Raw genomic sequence first — 21,143 nt, 5'->3', positions numbered from 1 at the left:
ATGGACAGAGACAATGGTTTAGAAATACTGTATTTTATATTCATCTTAACAGAAAGAATATAGAAATACTAACAAGAGATACAACTTATTTTTTATTTTTTTTTATTATTTTTATTAATTTTTTATGATTATATTTTTTATTATTATATTTTTAATCTCAAACTTAAAAAAAAATGAGAATAAGTTGAATTTTTATAATTTATTTTAGTTTTTTACCAAATAAAATACAAAAACACAAAAATTTGTGTCTCTATCTTTCAGTGTCTTATGTTATTCTATTCCTAATATTTTATCTTATCTTATTCTCGGAAACAAATCCAGCCTAAAGTAACTGTCATTTGACAAAAAAACAACAACATATATGGTGGTGCCGACTATATATATTGGTTTTCAAGAAAATAATCATTTTTCATTTTATTTTATTTTATTAACAAAGAAAGTCTAGCGTTCAGATTTGGTGATGAGTACAATTATTGTTGAAACCACAGCCCCAATTGGGTCTACAATATCATCATTGTTTCTTTGTCAAGCCAACCAACATACCAGTATTTCTTTATTACTATTCATATTCATATTTTTAATTTGTCATATAAAATAATCGTATTGAAAAATATCATGATAAAATAAATACAAAATAAACTTAAATACTATATGAATGTATAAGATCTTAACATATATTTTAGCGCTCTCAACTGGTGTGATCTAGTGTCTGCGTCTCCACGAAGTTCCTCCATGAAGAGCGACGTATGAGCCACGATGAGACTAGTGCCCCGTAAAAGACGCTCCACGTGTCCCTCATTGCGTAAAGTGAAATGTCTTTTTTCTCCTCCCCTCTCTCTCTCTATAAATTCACACACGCTTCTCTCACATTACGAAATAATAACTTCCGCTACTCTCACACTCTTCTTTTTTGTTAGTTACAAATTACAATGGCTCATTCTCTTGCATTGTTTTTTTCATTATTAATCTTCATTCTTTCAATCACTTCGGAAGCTGCACCTTCCATCGGAATCAACTATGGCAGGGTGGCTAATGATCTACCACCGCCTTCCAAGGTCGTGCAGCTTCTCAAGTCACAGGGAATAACACATGTCAAGCTCTACGACACCGACGCCACCGTCCTCTCCGCACTTTCCAACACCGGAATCAAGGTTGTTGTAGCCATGCCTAACGAGCTTCTCTCCTCCGCCGCCGGAGACCAGTCCTTCGCCGATAACTGGGTGAAGGCCAACATCTCAGCCTACCACCCCGCCACACAAATCGAAGCCATTGCCGTCGGAAACGAAGTCTTCGTGGACCCTAACAACACCACCAACTACCTCGTTCCCGCCATGAACAACGTCTACAACTCCCTCAAGAAACTCAACCTCCATAACGACATCAAAATCTCGTCCCCGATCGCACTCTCCGCTCTCTCCTCCTCATACCCTACCTCCTCCGGTTCGTTCAAATCAGACCTGGTCGAACCGGTCATCAAACCAATGCTCGAGTTTCTCAGAAAAACCGGATCCTACTTAATGGTGAACGCGTACCCTTTCTTCGCGTACGCTGCTAACAGCGATAAAATCAATCTCAGTTACGCGCTCTTCGAGAACAATCCAGGGGTGGTTGATTCCGGTAACGGTTTCAAGTATAACAGTTTGTTCGACGCGCAAGTCGATGCGGTGAATGCTGCCACGTCAGCACTCCAATACGGCGACATAAAGATTGTCGTTTCGGAAACGGGTTGGCCTTCCAAAGGGGATTCCAATGAGATTGGAGCGAGTGAGGCCAATGCGGCGTCGTATAACGGAAATCTCGTTAAGCGTGTTTTAAATGGGAGTGGGACCCCCTTAAGGCCCAATGACCCACTTAACGTTTTTCTATTCGCGCTTTTTAACGAGAACCAGAAGCCCGGGCCCACTTCCGAAAGGAATTACGGGCTTTTTTATCCAACCGAGCAGAAGGTTTATGATATTCCTCTTACCGTGGCGGAGGTGGCGGCGGCGCCATCGTCTGAGGTCGGGAAGAGCCAGGTGCCGACGAAGGGAGGCACGTGGTGTGTGGCGAACGGTGGTGCTGGGGCGGAGAAGCTTCAGGCGGCGCTTGATTATGCTTGTGGAGAGGGTGGTGCTGATTGCGCTCCGATTCAGAAGGGTGCCACGTGTTACGATCCTAACACGTTGGAGGCGCACGCTTCGTATGCTTTTAACAGTTACTATCAGAAGATGTCACGTGCCTCTGGCACGTGCAATTTTGGCGGTGCTGGTTATGTTGTTACCCAACCTCCTAGTAAGTGCTAAATTACCATGATCTTTGTTACGGCATGCATGTACTTGCTTCTTCATTTTTCACGTGTTCTAGTTAGAAAATAACTGAATTTGTTCATAGTGCATGGTTTATTGAAAATGTGTTTGTTTTGAATGTGTTGCAGGATTTGGGAAGTGTGAATTCCCCACTGGATACTGAAGACGAAGAATGGAGTTGGATTATTAGGTTAAGATTATTAGATTTAGATTTGTGTGGAGTATTATTATTATTTATTATTATTAGGCATTTTTTTTTGTAGGTCACTTGTTCTTTTCCACGGTAGCGTGGATTTTGGTGGCTTAGAAACTTGCGTTACTACTTTGATTGCTTTGTTATTTTTTCTTTGTATTTATGAATAAATATTCATGAGTAGTTCGGAGGATTATCTGTTTCGTTGACTCCATTATCATTTGTTTGTAATTATCTCCTATCTATATTTATTATTTAATTAATGGGATATCATAGAATACATTTCATTCAGTTTTTGTTCCTTCTACTTGTCCTACTCTTTTTTTATTAGAAGACGTTTACATTTTGTTGCAACTTGAAGTATAAGGCCTAATAGCCACACGTTAATATGAACATTAATACATAATCATGAATCATGTTTGATATTCGGAATTGAAAGACCCACTTGGTGGTTGATGCAATTTGAACATCCTCCATGTCTTTTTCGTTGTCCATTTCCTAGAAAATAAGAACGATCCAATCAAGGCAAAAATTGGAAAACCCTTTACCCCTATGATATCTTGGGGTGATTGAATAACAGGAATGCATTTGATATCACGCTTCTTCTTTCTTTCTCAGTATATAAACGATGCAAATCAGTTAGAATTTATTCACTCCTAAGTTTAGTCACGAAGATGTGCAGGGTTAGAATAGTTGATATGATAGGTTTTCATCTCATATATTTAAAATTTGATTAATTAAAAGATTGAAAGGTTATGTATGTAAACAGGAAATTATAAAGCTGAAAATCTATGAACCTCTATGCATTGTGGTTAATCCCATCGCCTGAATGTTGGCTACTTCCTACTTCTCAAACTTATCACAGTTTGTTTGGATTTGTGTGACACCGAGGGATGGATTTTGCCATTTTGGTATTAAAAAATGTTATGGTGAAACAGAAAATTAATAATTAAATTAGTTAATATGTATTTATATATTAATACATATGTATTTTATGGCTCATCCTTAAACGCTCCTTGCTGCTGCACACTTGTGTGAATTCGTAAATCTGAACTTTTCATTTATTATATTTTATTTGAATGGTCTAGATTTAAAAAGGTAACCTGTTAATCAGGTTAATCAATTTTTGATAAGTTTTAGATTTTTTTTGTAAGTCTCAGGTATTGGGCTGAAGTTCAAAATAAAAAAAATAGTATATAAATATTAAAAATAACATGTCTATAAAAAAAAATTATTGGACTTTAGAATTAAAATAAATAATACATAAAAAATAAGTTAAAAATTCATGTACTAAATCTAGAAAAAAAGATATATTAGAATCTTAAAAAAAAATAATATTAAATATATATTATGTATATAATATTAAAATTTAAATAAATTTTGTTTTGTGTGAAATAAAATTATAATATTAAATATAAACACAATGCTAAAAAATTTTGTGTTATATATATATATATAATATTAAAATTTAAATAAATTTTATTTTATGTGAAATAAAATTATAATATTAAATATAAACACAATAATAAAAAATTTTGTGTTATATATATATAATTTTATTTTATGAGAAACAAAATTAAAACATTAAATATTAACAGAATGATAAAAGATTTTGTATTATACTAATTTAATTAAAAAAAATATATACAATGTAAAAAGCAAATAAACATATAATAATTTTATTTTGTGCGAAACAAAAATTCATATAAGTTTTTATTAACAATTTTTTTATTGAAATATGTCATTTTACTATATTTATAATATATTATTTGGGATAATTATATTATTTTAGTTAATATATATTATTTAAAAAATATTTAAAATTTATTATTTTGTATTAAGAATATTATTAAAAATATATTATTAGTTTTTCTTAAAATAATACTTTTTTTTTCTTTGGTTCAAATACTATGACAATAAATTTTTTTTACGTAACTGCGTCTACTCAATAAATATTATATTCATTTATTTCTATATTGTATGTAAAATAAATAATTAATGTTTAAAAAAGTTAATAAAAAAAGTATTCTTTTTTTTACCAATTCTGAGGTGAATATAGAGATTATGTTATTTGAACTATAACTCGTTGGCAAAGAAAGAAATACTCTTAATTATATATTAAATAAAATAATTATTTATTAGGCTCATTCTTATACAAATAAAAATTTTTCTTAGTTTTATATATATAATATTTTATACCAATTAGCTTCAAAATTTAATTATTTTTTGAATAAATTAATAAAAATAATACAAATAATTGTTTAAATATAATTGTATTTTAATTTTTCATTCTATTACGTACATGTTGAGGATAATTTGAAATAAAAGATAATGGACTTGTTGTAACTGTTATGTATTTTGTGCTTTGATTGCGTTGTCATCTGAGAATCATGGCGCCTTCATGGAGACCGGTTCTTCTACAGAATCAGTTTTACGTTTGGAGTTAGCCAACCAGCAGCGGCGACAGACAGCGTCTTCCTTTTCTATGGCAGCAATTTTTCGGGCTTTGAAGGTCCATTTATGGTAGATGTGGAATGTGGTGGGTTCAAGAGCGTCAAAATATGTGGCTAGACAGAACAATAGTGGAAGCACCTGCTAGCAAACAAAACAGTGAAAATGCTTGAAGACATCACATCAACAATAACAGAATAACGGAGGAAGTCGATCAATTTTTTTTAGTACTTTTCTGGTGTAAAGATAGTCCTGTGTTTAAACGAGCGAATTAGTTTTTTTTTGTTAGTGCCGGTTTGTTTGTTCAGCCCATGACAAAAAAAATAACAATAATAAATAAATTTAATTTATCTAATTACTTTTAATAGCAGGTTAACTTTTAAAGAGTACTGCACTCCCTACTTTGCCTAGAGTGCACTAGCTTTCGCCGTATTTTATACCAATATTAATTTTGATGTATATCCAATATGATTGATTAGATTGAAAACAAATTAAATAACACATATATTTATATACAAATACAACTGATTTGAACCCCCGACACTTGTTTAAGTGGACGAGTGAGCTGACTACTCGACCAACCAAGTTGGTTTCTGGTTATCATTTTTATTTACCTAATATGTGGTTTTTCTCTTTTTGGAATTGGGGCCTTTAAACCCCTTTTACTCAATAAACCTGCTTTCTTTTTTCTTTTGGGTATTGCTAAGCTGTTTTCCTTTATCAGTAGAAACCCAACTACGTGGACCTAACGATCATAGAAATATGGATTAGATGAATATTGTATAATGGACTTAATGGGCCTCAGCCCGACTTGCAAATATTCTTATAATTTAAGATCTTATACCAAGTCCCAAAAAAAAAAAATCTTATACCGTGTAAATTCCAATATTCTCCCGTCCAACAAAAAAAAATCTAATATTCTACTGCAAGTTGGGCTGGAAGTGAGCCGAGTTGAGTCGAGTTAGACCAAGCTCAAGTTCGGCTCACAAAAATTAAGCTTGGCTCATGGCTCGGCTCACCGAAAGCTCACGAGCTGGCTCAAATTATAGAAACATAAATACGTAATTTATAATTCTATATCAATAAATTATAACTTATATATTTTAAAAAATATTTAAAAAGATCAATTTTATATATTTCTATCTATCAATAAATTATAAATTTTTTATTTATGTCCTACATCAAAATTATATGTAAAAAATAAATATAAAATTTTAAATACTTAAAATCATTAATATATATATAATTATATATTACTATTCCATATGTATATATATAATATTAAAAATATAGATTAAATGCATATAGAATATGTGTATATATATAATCGAGTCAGCTCACGAGCTAATGAGCTGAGTTTATCCAAGCTCAAGCTCGGCTCATTTAATTTATGAGCTCAATTCCAAACTCAAACTTGACTCACTAGCTCACGAGCTCAGCTTATCGAACTATTAACGAATCGAGTTCAAGCTAGCTCATGAGCTGACTTAACTCACTTCCAACCCTAACTGCAAGTTTCACAGCATTAAACAATATTTTGCTTCTTATTACTGTGATATGACATAATTACATTTCAGTTACCCTTTTAAGTAGAGTTCTCTTCAAAAATTAATCAAAGAGCTATGAAATCATAGCATACAAGTAATGAATTTAATTTGTATACATTATGAGCGCAATTTTTTTTTTACAATTAACCGTGTACTATTATATAAATAACTAATTTTTAAATCTACTATGTAAAATAATAATAATGAAGTTTATAGAGAAGTAATAGATTGAGTGCTTATTTTTTAGGTCCCTAGCTGGTTTACTATAGAAGTTGTTGGAATTTATAAACTTAGTTCAAGAAAGTTAATGAATGGAAACATATTATATAAAATTTTAAATGCAGTCTGCAAGGTTTCTATGTACAGCTGGAACAAGACAAATCCACTTGCTCTGATAGATAGAGTGGTTGGTTTGCCATATTTACTGATTCCAATTCAATCATATCCATTTCCTTTTCTATTTATTTCTCCAAAATATATATATTCTCTTTTCTTAAATTTCTAAACAAAAAAAAAAAAAGGAAAATGAAAAGAAGTTATTGGACAATTTGAAGAATGGTAAGCCATGACATGCTTAATTATGTGTACCAGTCAATTGGCAAAACAACTTGAACATATTATGATAATTGCAACTTTAATCATTTTGACCATTTTAATTTTACATATCAAATTTATAGATTTGAATATATATACTAACTATATAAATTTTTTCTGTTTCCACGGTATCCTCTAATTCGGCCGGCGAAGGACTAATTTGTTGCGGTATTGAACTCTATTTAAGAATTTGTCGATAACCAATAGATTACTGCATGCATAGCTAGGTTCAAGATTCGAACCTTCCGACCAGTGGCGGAGCTTGAAATAAAATTTTTAGGGGGACAGATAGAAGATAATTGTCAAGATGCTTTTGATAGGATCGGACCCCATTTACGATAAGCTCGTCTAACCTCATTTCTTTGATTTAGATGATATTGCCAAATTTTAAGCCGTTTTCCAGTGTCTTGTTCTAAAGAATTAAGGTCAAACTCATCAGATGCAACTCTTTGAACTTTTGAAGGTTGTATCTCACTTTTTTTCGTGATTCATTAAAGTAGAAAAACTATCTACAGGTGTTGATATTGTAAAAATTATATGTTCTCCTTCTTGAATATTAGCCTTCCCCTTTAAAATGCATCAATTCTTTGATTTTTCATAATTATTTTATATAAAAATTTGAATATATATCCTGTAAAATATGTAAAATAAATTAGAAAGATAAATATTAAAATTTATAATATTTATTAAATTTTTTTTATCGATTTATACAAATACAATAATATCAATACTTATTGAATATTCTAATATTTTTTATCATATAAAAAATTAAATTAAATAAACAGTAAAATATAAAATAATATTAAATTACAAAAAATAAAAAATACATAATTTTTTTATATTTGAACTCAAAGGTAGAAGAAGATAAATATTAAACTTTGATATTTTAAGTTATAGTAAAGTATTTGAACCAACTGAACTATTTTTTATTTTCTGAAAAATACTACTAATTTTTTTTAACAAAAATTTTGGAGGATAACCCTCTTGTCTGAACTAAGCTCCGCCCCTACTTTCGACCACTAGATGAACCCAACTTGATTAATAATTATATAATATGAAAGAAGGCAAATTATAAAAGGAATCTAGAGTGAACAAAGGCATTCCAAACTTCCAACTATCCTTTTATCTTTTTTCCCTACACGTAATTCTAATTTCTACCTTTCATGGTTTTGAATTCCCCTTCATAAATTAAGTTTGTAAACGAAACTACTTTATGTATTTAATTCCAAGCATTTATTAGTACCGACAAGTATACATAAAATGACAGAACTAACAGAAAAAGGTAAAGAGCAAGGATGCTAAAAATATACTGTATATAAATAGTTTTGATATTTAAATTTCTATGAACCGTTAGTAATAAACTAATACTTTAAACTACTAGTCTTCATGCACATACATTCCTTTAATTAATTACTATTACATTAATAGAAGTACTGGAGTTGCTTATATACTATTTGTATTGTGGAATTATCCAAAACTAATAGCATGTGAATTTATATGTGAACTCTATACTTTTCTTGATGAAAGTTTTAATTTGTTTATCAAAAGAGATGAAGTTGTTCCAAGTCCTTCGATATTTAAGTTAGCAATAATTTTAAATAGGTTTAATTAGATTAAAATTTAAAAAATACTTAAATTATAGGAGATATTTATAAATGTAGAATGATAATTTAATCATCATTCTAATATTTGTCACTTAGATCTATTGGGTTTTTTTTTTTCAATATTTTGTAGAATTAGACTGATTTATTTAAATATAATTTGAGGAATGCTTGGAATCAGTAGATTTTGTGATTTGTAGTTATCAATTAGTTATTATTAGTATTTTTATTAGTGTAAAATTACATCTAATAGTGTGAAATTACTCATTTTTTTATTGATTAAGTACTAACCAAATTTAATAAAAATCTTGTAATTTGTAGTCATCAATTAGTTATTATTAGTGTTTTTATTAGTATAAAATTACATCTAATAGTGTGAAATTATTCAAAATTTTTTGCTGATTAAATGCTGACCAAATTTTAATAAAAATCATAATTCCCTAAATTTTCTCATATAACTTTATTTTTTAGGTCATGGTATAAATACTATCATAAAAGATAAATTTATTTTCTCTTAAGAAAAAAAATTTATTTATCTAATATTCTAAAAGAAAAACTAATTTGTCAACTTATTTTTGTTGAAAACTAATTTATTAGTAACAAAAATAGTTAGAAACCAGCTTACAATTTCACTCATTTTAACATTGGATACGTTAGGTGTAAATAAAAAATAATTACTAAATTAATTATAAGTATAAATTATATATAAAAAATAAATTAAATAATAGATAGTAATTAATTTGATAGTTAATTTTATATATGTATATAATATTTTTGTTTTAACATATATATGGTATGCCGTGTTAACTATATGGTGTGATAGTTAATATATAATTGTTTAATTTAACGAAAATAACATGTGTTGAACAATTTGGGGGGTAAAGGAGAGAAGAAAGGAATTAGGCAAGTTGATATGAAAAAGAAAAATCAAAGTTAGAAGATGGGGGTGGTGAAAATGAGTGGTGGCGAAGTAGCATATTAGAATTAGTGGTGGATTTGATGGAATAATTATAATTAATAATAATAAACAATAAATATAAAAATAAAAGGCGTAACCGACCAAGATGAAGAAGAAATAGGGCGGGAGATGCATGATTTTCCCGCGCAATTGAGAGAAAGAAAAAGAAAGCGTTCCAAATTCATTTGTTTTCCGAGTAGCCAGCCACCACCAACTGCCGTGCGCGTTTCGAAACGGGCCCCACCACCCTCCACTTGCATTGGCTTCTCTTATTGTGCACCACCGCCACCCTACGTTTACATGCACCTTTATGTTCTCCTCTCTATAAAATAATTGCTTTTATTTTTATTGTCCGAATATATATTAAAATTAATTAGTATTTGAAAAAATACTTAGTTTGGTCTTGATGTTATACTCCATCTTCAATTTAGTTCTTGAAATTTCAATTGCTTCATTTTAATTTCTGAATTTTTTAAATTTTAATCACATTAGTCCCTACAGTAGTTTTCGTCACAGAATCAATTGAAAAATTTGGAAACTAAATTGAGACAATTAAAATTTTAAGGACTAAATTGAGACTCGAGTGTAACTTCAAGGACCAAATTGAGTATTATCTCTTTGTATTTATTAAAATTATTTAATATATCTAAATATTTATTATAAAATATTATATTTTCATTATTACGATTTTTTTAACACTTATAAATCTTTTTTTATATTATATCACTATAGACAATTTAAATATATTAAATAATACACAATTTTTTTTTAATTTAGTCTTTTATTATATATTATTTTTTAATAAAAATATTTATTTATTTTCTGTTGTTATGTTATTTTGTTAAATGTTAACATAGCATATTATTATGTTAGACACCTATTCTAATAAAAATGTCCAAAATATTATAAAAATATTTGTTTAGCTATATTTTAAAAACAAGGGAATTTTGGTTTGATTTCTTGAATTTCATTTATAACCATGGAATTTCATTTATAACCGTTGGACATTTTTTTAACGTTTTAAACAATTTAAAAGGATTTTCACCACATATAAAATTATTTGAACATATATAAAATTTTCACCATAAAAAACTATAATTTATTCCCTAACCTATCATATTTGCTCGGAACTCTCATAATTGTTATCCATTAATTAATAATCACATGGCATATGAATTACTTATAACTTAATGAATCTATACAGCGGTATGGAATATAGATAATCCCTGGATCTGCTAGCTCATTAAATATTGTAGTAATTAACTAAGGATAAGGTTAGTTAGAGTTTCTTCATACCTTAGGAGTTAGGACAGTTAATCAAGAGAAAAAGAATTTAAATTTTTTAAATTTTAAATTTTTATTTTAGACAATAAACTGTAATTTTTTATTTTTAAATATTTTTTTATATTTTTTTATTTATAAAATAAATAGTGAGAAATCATATTTTTTTTTCTAAAATAAAATTCAAAATTTTCGAAAAAAAATTCTTCACTTAAACATTTTTATCAGTCTTTTTAATATCAATTTCTCTTTTATCCAATATTCAAATTTGAGACTATTAATTAAAATAAAAAAAGAAAAGATAGCTACTATATCAATAAATTTTATGATCTTTTATAGAAGGAAAAAATATTAATTCATATTACTTGGTAATTATTATCTATCTTTTGACCTTATTAATTGTTTATTTTTTTAAAATATTTTGTTATATTTATAATTTTTTATTTTAGTACAATAAAAAAAATCTATTTTAATCATTTCTATTAGCTGCACCTTTAAATACTGATATGATACATTAAATAATATATTTATGTGATACATCTTATTATGTCAATATTTAATATAATAAATTAATAATAGAAAATAAATAAATATCATTCTAAATTTTACTTGATTAAAATACAAAAAATTATAATAACAAGTAGAATAAAAAATAATTTTTTTAAGAATCGAAAATCTATTATCTTTTTATTAAAATTTTTAAAATATATATATTACACTATATGACTAAGTTGTGATGTTAATGGTTTAGAAGGAGTTGAATTTGAAGGAAGAATTAGGAATAAGAAATTCTTGAGGGTGAAGTAAAGATAAAATAGAGTAGAATAGGGAAGAAAGAAGATGAAGTAATGGTGTATGGGAAAGAGTGAAGGGGGGTTGGGGTTATGGTTATGGAGACAAGATCCATAGTCCCCACCCAATAAAATAAAATAAATAATAAAAATATAGTGGGCCCCACATTCCCACCATCCCAAATCAATTCCATTGCAATTGCTTGCACCACCCATTACCAAACAAGTGAACCAACCCACCTCTCCCCCCTTCATCCTCATCCTCATCCTTCTCATCCTCATCTTCCAAGTTCCATCTCTTCCTTTTAATTCTTTTTTCTTTTTTCTTTTCATGTTAAAACTCAAGATCTAATCAATCATACTTTATTAGCTACAATTCAAAAAAAGTAAAAGGTGAAAACTTAAATTAATATGCCTGTTAAATTAAATATAATATTTTTTAGTTAAATTAGTTATATAATACTTGTGAATATTTAAAGTTTAAATTTTTATAATCAATTTAGGTTAATTTTAGTAGTTAATTTACTAGCCTGTCTAAGTAAGTATCAAAGATTCAATATCACTTTATGCATGCAGATCAAATTAAATATTTATTTAGAAAAAAACTTAAAATAGCTCCTGACAATTATCTCGAAAGACAACAAGGTCCTTGACAAAAAAAACTCAACCTGACTACTGACAATTACCTCGAAAGGACAACGAGGCCCCTGCGCAAAAAAAAAGTCAATGTTATTTTTTTTTGCACATAGGCTAATCAGTCCAAAAAAAATATATCAGGAACCGGATTGAATATTTTTTTTCTTGGGACCTTGTTGTCATTTCGAGATAATTATCAGAGATCAGGTAAGATATTCACTCATTTATTTATAATAAACTCTTAAATAAATCTTAAATCTGTAATTAATTAAATATTTATTTATAGAGACTAATCAAATTAAAAATACCATAAAAAATAACAAAAAAAAACTTATATTTTTACAATAAGATAATTGTTAATATTTTTATCCTAAAAATTTTACCAATAATATTTTTTATGGTCAAGATATAAGAGAATTTTTTTTAACATATTAAAATTAAAAAAAATAACTTTTATAAGCTTTTTTAAATTTTGTAATGAATACCTTAATATGAAAGAAAATGTATTTTTTTTTTCTCTTTTACACCAATAGAGTTATTGGTGTCCAACATACATCAACTTAAGAGGGGTTTATTTTTGGGTGTGATCACATTATTGATATGTTAATAAGATAAAATAAAATGTTGGAAGATGCATAAAATAATGGAAGAAGGACAGGTGTGTGGGGAAGTAATGATAAAGAAGGGAGAGTACAGCCACAGGTGTGGGTAAGAAGTGCCTCCATGACCTACGAGACTGGGACCCACCTTCCTTTGATGCTTCCCTTCTTTGTCCACCCATTACCCCACACCCAAACGTGACACCTTATGAAACTCGTTCGGTTCAAATTTCAAAACCATATACAACTGGTTCGGTTCAACCGAAACCAAATCGACCGGTTTATATTACGGTGGTTTAGCAGCATGGTGTAACTCACTAATCCCTCTTATGGGGTGAAGATCTTCCATGTATTAATTTCATGAGATTATCTTATATAAAAAAAATTCATAAATTAATTATTAATTTATTATTTTAATTTAAATATATAATTCAATTGTAATTTATTTGGATTAGATGAGAGTTGTTGTTCAGGACGGACAGAGACTTTTAGTTAACAACAATTCTCGAGCCAGACTTTTAACATGTATATAAATATATACTAATTTAATATTTATTTATATTTTTCCTTAAAATATTTATATGCGCATCTACTAATTCTTAAATTTTTATATAACTTTTAGTGGATTATTTTTAACGAGTGTCCAAGAACGGCTAATTGTTTTAGTTATGGAAGTTTAAAATGTGTTATGTTCAATTATGAAAAAATGGTATTTTTTATGGATATAGAGATAATTTTTTTTTTAGAATTAAAATTCACAAATCAAAAACTCAGTTTTGTTTAACGAAATTTAGGGTCAAATTTGAAATAATAGAAAAATCTGAGTCTCAGATTTGTGTGGACTGAAAATTTTTTTAAAGAATAAGTAAATTAGTGGGTCAGTTTTATGAAAAAAATTATAAACTACAAATCTAACAATTAGATTTATATTTTTTTTTAAAAAATTAAAACCACAAATCTGAAAATCAGATTTGTGATATCCAAAAAAAAAAAATCCACAAAAATTGTGCCTCGTATTTGTGACTATTTATAAAAAAAAAATACATCAATTTTTCACATTATTTAAAAACATCACTACAATCTCAATAATAAAAATACAAAATTCTCTAAGAACTATAGTTAAAATATTAATTTTAATAACCTTTTAAAACATTTATATGTGAGAATAATATGTGCAAAATAAAGGAGGTATATATGGCCAACTAAGTTCATCAAATAGTGAACTTACTTATTTATTTAAATAAATATTAAAATTTAAATTATATTTTATACATATAATAATTTATTAATCGACGACAAATTTTTAAATACGGCTCAGATGTACGATAAATTAATCTTTAACTTCTGAAATTGGAAAATACAATGAAAAGAAAGGGCATGCATGGCCTTCAATTCTAGGGTGTGGCCTTGGGAAGAAGGAAAAAGAAGAGGGGTGGGTGTGTTGGGTTGGTCAGCTGCGGTAGGGTCCACTTTAGGGTTAGGGATAGCAATGAGCAATTCATGATGGTCAACCACCTTTGCCCTACATGGTAGAGGGTTATGACCTTTGTCAAAGAGATCAAAGAAATCATGCTCATTGGGTTTGGGTCCCATTATTCGTTCATTGGGTTATCATAATATTGTATTTTAGGTTAAGTTTCATGGTGGTGGTAACATTTTTTAACAGCTTTAAATTCAACTTGTACAATGTGTTTAGTTGGCATAAATTACTTTTTAAATAGTTTTCTAGTTGTCATCATTCACCAAAATAGGAGGTACAAGGATATTGGCTACTATGCTTTTTATAGCATGTAAAAAGTTAAGAAAATTAATTACATATTGCAAAAGAAAACTATTATTTTCCCTCCAACTTAAGAAATATAGAAAACAAAAAAAAATATATATTTTTTTGTAATTTGCAAATTGCTTTTCATGATTTGCAAAAATTTAAACCAAGTTCTTAAAATCAATCATCTTAGGTGTATACTAAAATTAATCACCAAAATTAGTTACTAATATAAAATAAATATTAAAAATGAGTTAAATAATAAAAAAATTTATATACAAGTACATAATAATCGATTTTAGAATACAAACAATATTTCAAAAAAAAAAATTAATCTGTATTATTCATTTTGAGAGAAATTACCAAAATTTTAAGCCATATACAAAATTTGCAACTTTTAGCTGAAAGTATTTTTTTTTTTTAAGGATAAAATATATTTTTTGTCTTTAAAATTTGTTAAAAATTTTAAAAACACCCTTAAATTTATTTAGTTTTAATTTTGTCCTAACATTTTTTAATTTGTATCAAATATTCTTGACGGCTAATATTTCAAAAAATTTAGAACTAATCTAACAACAGTTTTTACAATAACAACTTTTAATATAAACTAACCAGGTATATTTGTCATACATTATTACTGAAATGGTGTTAAATTTTTTGAAAATTTAGCTGTTAGAGATATATTTAATGCAAATTAAAAACTTTTAAAATAAAATTAAAATAAAATAAAAGGCTATTTTTTTTATATATGAATTAAGTTTGTGTGTTATATGTGAAAGAAGGGTGTGTTGTATTCTAATGTGACATTTTTTTAAAAATTACAATTAGTAAAAGAGTAATTCTCCACATACAAGTGATTTTTCATACAAGTCATACAAGTCATTTATAACACACGTCGTTTCACGTTTTTTTTTTGTGCCTCTTTTTCTTCTTCTTCTTTCTCCGTGCTTTCTCTTCTTCTTCTTCTTCTTCCGTGTCTCTTCTTCTTCTCTTCCTCCCTTTTTTTTATTGTAATTTCTTCTCCTCTTTTCGTTTTCTCTTTCTCCTTCATCAAAATCACCAGAAAAAATGAAGAAACATTATTCAATGTACGTTTCTTGCCTTTTATTTCTCCTTCTTCTTCTTCTTGCTGCACGTTCTTCTTCCTCTTCCTGTTATTCTTCTTCATTTACGTGCTTTTCTCTTTGTTTTCTTTCTTCGTTATTCTCGATTTTCATTGTTTTTTTACATCAAGCTCTGAAATCGTTTTTGAAGAAAAAGAAGCAGCAGAAGATGAGGAGGAAAAAGAGAAAGAGTTTTGAATTATGTATAAGGTGTACTTCAACGAATTTTGGATGTATTTTTGTAATTCTTTGGGTGTATTTCTGTAATCTTTTGGGTGTATTGATTTCAAGAAGAAATATACTGTCTCTCCCTATATTGGGTGTATTTCTTAAATCCTTTGGGCAGTGGCGGAACTTGAAACAAAATTTTGGGGGGGGCTAGATAGAAAATAATTGTCAAAATATTTTTGATATGGACCCTGTTTAAGATAAGCTCGTCTAATCTCATCTCTCTGGTTTGGGTGATATTGCCAAATTTAAAACCGTTTTTCAAGATCTCGTTCCAAAAAGTTAAGGTTAAAGTCATCAGATATAATTTTTTGAACTTTTGAAGGTTATATCTCACTTTCTTCGTGATTCATTAAAGTAGAAAAACTATCTACAGGTGTTGATATTGTAAAAGTTATATGTTCTCCTTCTTAAATATTAGCCTTCCTCTTAAAAAATGTATCAATTTTTTGATTTTTCATTATTATTTTATATAAAAATTTGAACATATATCCTCTAAAATATGTAAAGAAGAAGTTAGAAAGACAAATATTAAAATTTATAATATTTATTGAAATTTTTTTTATCAATTTATATAAATACAATAATATTAATACTTATTGAATATTCTATTATTTTTTATCATATAAAAAATTAAATTAAATAAATATTAAAATATAAAATAATATTAAATTAAATAAATAAAAAATATCTAATTTTTTATATTTAAACTTAAAGATAGAGAGAGTGTTGTTTATTGAATTTATTAGATACTTTAAGTCATAGTGAAGTATTTAAGTCAATTGAATTATTTTTTATCTTTTGAAAAAGTACTACTAAGTTTTTTATAAAAAGTTTGGGGGGCCATGGCCCCCCTTGTCTGAACTAAGCTCCACCACTGCCTTTGGGTGTATTTCTGTAATCCTTTGGGTGTATTTCTGTAATCGTTTGGTTTATTTCTGTAACTGTTTGGGTGTATTTATGTAATCCTTTGGATGTATTTTTGTAATCGTTCGGGTGTATTTTTGTAATCGTTCGGTGTATTTCTGAAGTTCCATCATCTTCAAAACAATTTCAAAACTTGATTTCAGAAACCATAAAAATCGAAAAAAATAGAAGGAAATCGAAGGCAAAGAGAGAACGCTTTTCCATACAAATCATACAAGTCATTTATATTCACGCTTCTTCTTCTTCTGCTTCTTCTTCTTCTGCTTCTTCTTCTTCTTCTGTAACGCGCGTGTTAGGCCCAACTTGTAAGACTTGTAAACAAAAATGACTTGTATGTGTAGCACTCCTCAAATTTAAATTTTTAGAGTTAGAAATTGGAATTTGGATCCTCTAAATTTTAAATTTGTACTTTAAAGGATAAAGTGTGATCTTCTAACTTTAAATGGTTTCTTTATCATATTTATTTTTAGTTTTACCTATAAAATAAATAGTAAAATATTACGATTTACTCTTTAAAGTGAAATTCAGACTTTAAAGAATTCAAATATTAGAAATTGATAACTCCATTATGGATCTTCTATGCACGGTCTCTTTTTCATCTATTTCGGTAGAATTTAATGATGAACTTCTTTTATTTTTATTCTGGAGAAAGAGTTATTGGGAGTGTGTATGTGAAGAGAGAAAAGAGTTAGTATTATTTTTAATTTTTTTTAACAAAATTAAAAATATATATTTTATCCTTTTGTCAACATTTTTATCATGTTTTTCTCCTCAACTAATAAATATATCTTTAATTTTTGTATTTTTTTAGTTTATGGCCTTGTCAAAGAAACTAACATTTTTTTTGTCCCTCTCAATTTGAAAGTCAAAACAATTTTTGTTAACATATTCTCTCTACGGAATATTACATTTTAAAATGTTATATAAAATATTTTTAATAATTTTTAATTTATATATTTAACCACAAAATAATTATCTATTTATAATTTTAATTTCAGATTTTCCTTTCATATCCTTCACTTCACATGTTTATACTTTAGCCTAAATACTTAAAGCTGTGGTCTAGAAAAAAAACTTATCCACTATCTACGGACATATTTAAGATAAAAAAACATTAGTAAAAAATTACTTAACAACATTGAAAAAGACATAAATAAATCTGTTCGACTTATTCAAAACACAAATATTATAATTTAGGGTAAAGTATATTTTTTGTCCCTGAAGTTTGGCAAAAGTTTCAAAAATATCCTTAAATTTTATTTTGTTTCAATTTTGTCCCAAAAGTTTTCAATTTGCATCAAATATATCCCCGACGGCTAAATTTTCAAAAATTTAAGACCAATCTAACAATAATGTATGAAAATGATGCTTGATTTGCTTGTGTTGAGGGTTGTTCTTGTGAAATTATTGTTGAATTAATCTTAAATTTTTTGAAAAATTAGCCGCCAAGAGTATATTTGATGCAAATCAAAAACTTTTGGGACAAAATTGAAACAAAATAAAACTTAGGGGTATTTTTAAAACTTTTATCAAACTTCGGGGACAAAAAATATACTTTACCCTATAATTTATATCCATCTCAATTTAGAGAGTAAGTTATTACTTTTTATCTTAAATGAGTATAAAAAAATTATGTCATTTGAGCTATAACTCATTGGCACTATTACTTCAGATATTATTCACAAATTAATAATTTTTTTTAATATAAAATAACTTTCAAAATAATAAAAAAAAAAGTTACTAACTACTTACAGTTAAAAAATTTGTAAGTAATAATACTTTTTTCTATAAATTTTTTATCAAATTCATATTTTCTATCTTAATTTATTAAAAAATATTTAAATTTTTGCTAATTTAGATATTAAAATCTCTTACAAATATTCTTACTATCATTTGCTCAAGTCTATTTCGCTTTAATAAGGTTTAATAAAACTTGATTATTAGTTTAAGCATTACTCCTACTTCCTAGTCCTCTGCTTAAAAACACAACATTATTGAGGGTACTCGAATGCTTACTTTAATCATAGAAAAGTGTCTACATAAAAAATTGTAAAAATTAAAAGAATATTTTATATATCGCTTGAAATAATTGGTCACCCTTCTTTTATGGCAAAAATTGTTGCATATATAAATCTATATATTATTATAAGGTTCCTCTCTCTTATTATTGGTTATTTTGACTTCAACGTATACACACAATTCGAGCCCAAAAGTGATAAACTATGTTCCTTTCTTTTGAAGGAAATCCTCCAAGCCAATCTTAAAGTTAGGCTCGAACATTTTTTTTTGTTATTTGTTTTTTGTTTTTAAATGAAATTTGTAAATGCATAAATGGCCAAATTATATTCATTTGAATATTTCACACTGCTTTCGTTGATTAAAAAAGAAGCAGCTAATTTTGCTAATAATATATATAAAATTAGTAATCTAAGTGCTAAATAAGTTTTGCAGATAGAAAGCAACAAGTTTAATTACTTCAGTTTGAAGTCAATGATAGCTGTAATTAAGATTAAACAAGATTTCCTTTACTATTAATTCTCTTAATCAAAATTTGAGAATATAATCCTTTGAGTCTGAGAAAAGTAAATCTTCCTAATAGATTTTTTTAAATAAATAAATTAAATTTTATATAAGGATGTTTTGGTGGCTAGAGTAATTATATAGGTATTGTTAAAATTAAAGTCTAATTTTTTTTATATTTTAGTAACAGTTTTTTTTTATTTTTTAAATAAAAATATTATTAATTTTTTTAATTTTAACAATACTTGTTAAAATATCATAATTTAGATATTCTAACATGTATCTTCTATTTATAATATAAATTATTAAACTACTTTTTTACTTTAACTCATAACAACAATAAAAAAAAGTCTCGTAACCCACAAATTCAACTCAACAAAATACATAAATTCAGTTATAATTTTAGTTTTTATTATCTTATCTTATCTTATTGTTATATTCTTATCTTATCTTATCTTTACTGTTATCTTTCGTAGGCAATGCTCTATATATATTTAGTTTTACATTCATAATTTAATTTAATTAACAATCAATATGTTTTTTTTCATTTTTTCATTTTTTCTTACTATTTTTTCATAATTTTATCATAAATTACTTATCTTATTTATCGAATAAATCGAATATAATTTGTAACCATAACTATATAAGAAGTTGATTGAAAAATGTAAATAATTTGAAAAATGTATATAAATATAATATAAAATTTAATTTATTTATTTTTTAAAATGCTGCCAATACAATCCTCCTTTTTGTTTCCCCAAGTATTAATAATACAATCTTTTGATTCCCCATTAAAGAATACTAAAAAAAAAAAAAAAAAAAAAATCATCCATTGGAAATTGGAAACCACATCTCAAACTCTTAGTTTTTTATTTCGATATTAAGGCATGTGGACATGATTCATGCATCAAAATTTATATGCCAACTAAAACCAGCAGAATAATATTACTTACAACTACAGACACTATCCTTAGGGAATACAAAATGAAAAAAATAGAAATAAAAATAAAAATAAACGTTTCATTTCAAGTTTTGAAACAAAGAAAAACCAAAACACCCGACAATTATCTCAAAAGACAACGAGGTCATCGATAAAAAAAAAATATTCAATCCGACTGTGAGTTTTATTTTTATGAGACTGATTAGTTCCTATGCCAAAAAAAGTGAATGTTGTTTTTTTTGCACAGGAGCTAATCCGTCAAAAAAAAAAATTAGAAACCGAGTTGGGTGTTTTTTTTTTTTTTGGTCTCGTTGTCCTTTCGAGATAATTATGAGAGATCGGGTATTCACTATTTGAAATATAAAGGGAAGTTTTTTTTGTTGTCCACGGTATTGTTTAACCTGACAGGTTAATGACTAATCTGTCGTGAATTTGAGCTATATTTAAGGATATGTTGCTAACCAATAAATTATTACATATATAAGACGATATTCGAATCTCTAACACCTACTTAAGCGAACGAGTAAACTGATTATTCGACCAATTTAAATTAGTTAAGTATAAAATAAAGCTGAAAACAGGCTTTAGTCATTTGGTGCAACCGTTTTCACAAGTTACAAGTTACTTTTTGTAATGTAATAATGATGAGTATGGGAATAAAACAATGTACAGTGTACCAATGTTCCCTCTTTTTGAAGCACTTGGTAAAACTCTCTCACTTCAT

The 21,143-nt window shown here is 27.2% G+C and overlaps 1 protein-coding gene across 1 annotated transcript; it reads left to right on the top strand.

Annotated features, from left to right (window-relative positions):
* The first annotated feature begins 871 nt into the window (after positions 1–871).
* Positions 872–2,769, top strand: LOC107609449 (O-Glycosyl hydrolases family 17 protein). The gene is made up of 2 exons (XM_016311433.3): positions 872–2,271; positions 2,414–2,769. The coding sequence occupies exons 1-2, from the start codon at positions 930–932 to the stop codon at positions 2,446–2,448; spliced, it is 1,377 nt and encodes a 458-aa protein (XP_016166919.1). The 5' UTR covers positions 872–929; the 3' UTR covers positions 2,449–2,769.
* Positions 2,770–21,143: the final 18,374 nt, after the last annotated feature.

This window comes from Arachis ipaensis, chromosome B7 (assembly GCF_059453495.1).
Source record: "Arachis ipaensis isolate K30076 ecotype BB chromosome B7, ASM5945349v1, whole genome shotgun sequence".
NCBI lineage: Eukaryota > Viridiplantae > Streptophyta > Magnoliopsida > Fabales > Fabaceae > Arachis > Arachis ipaensis.
Note: the sequence above shows the minus strand (reverse complement) of the source record. Positions and strands in the feature narration are given on the sequence as shown.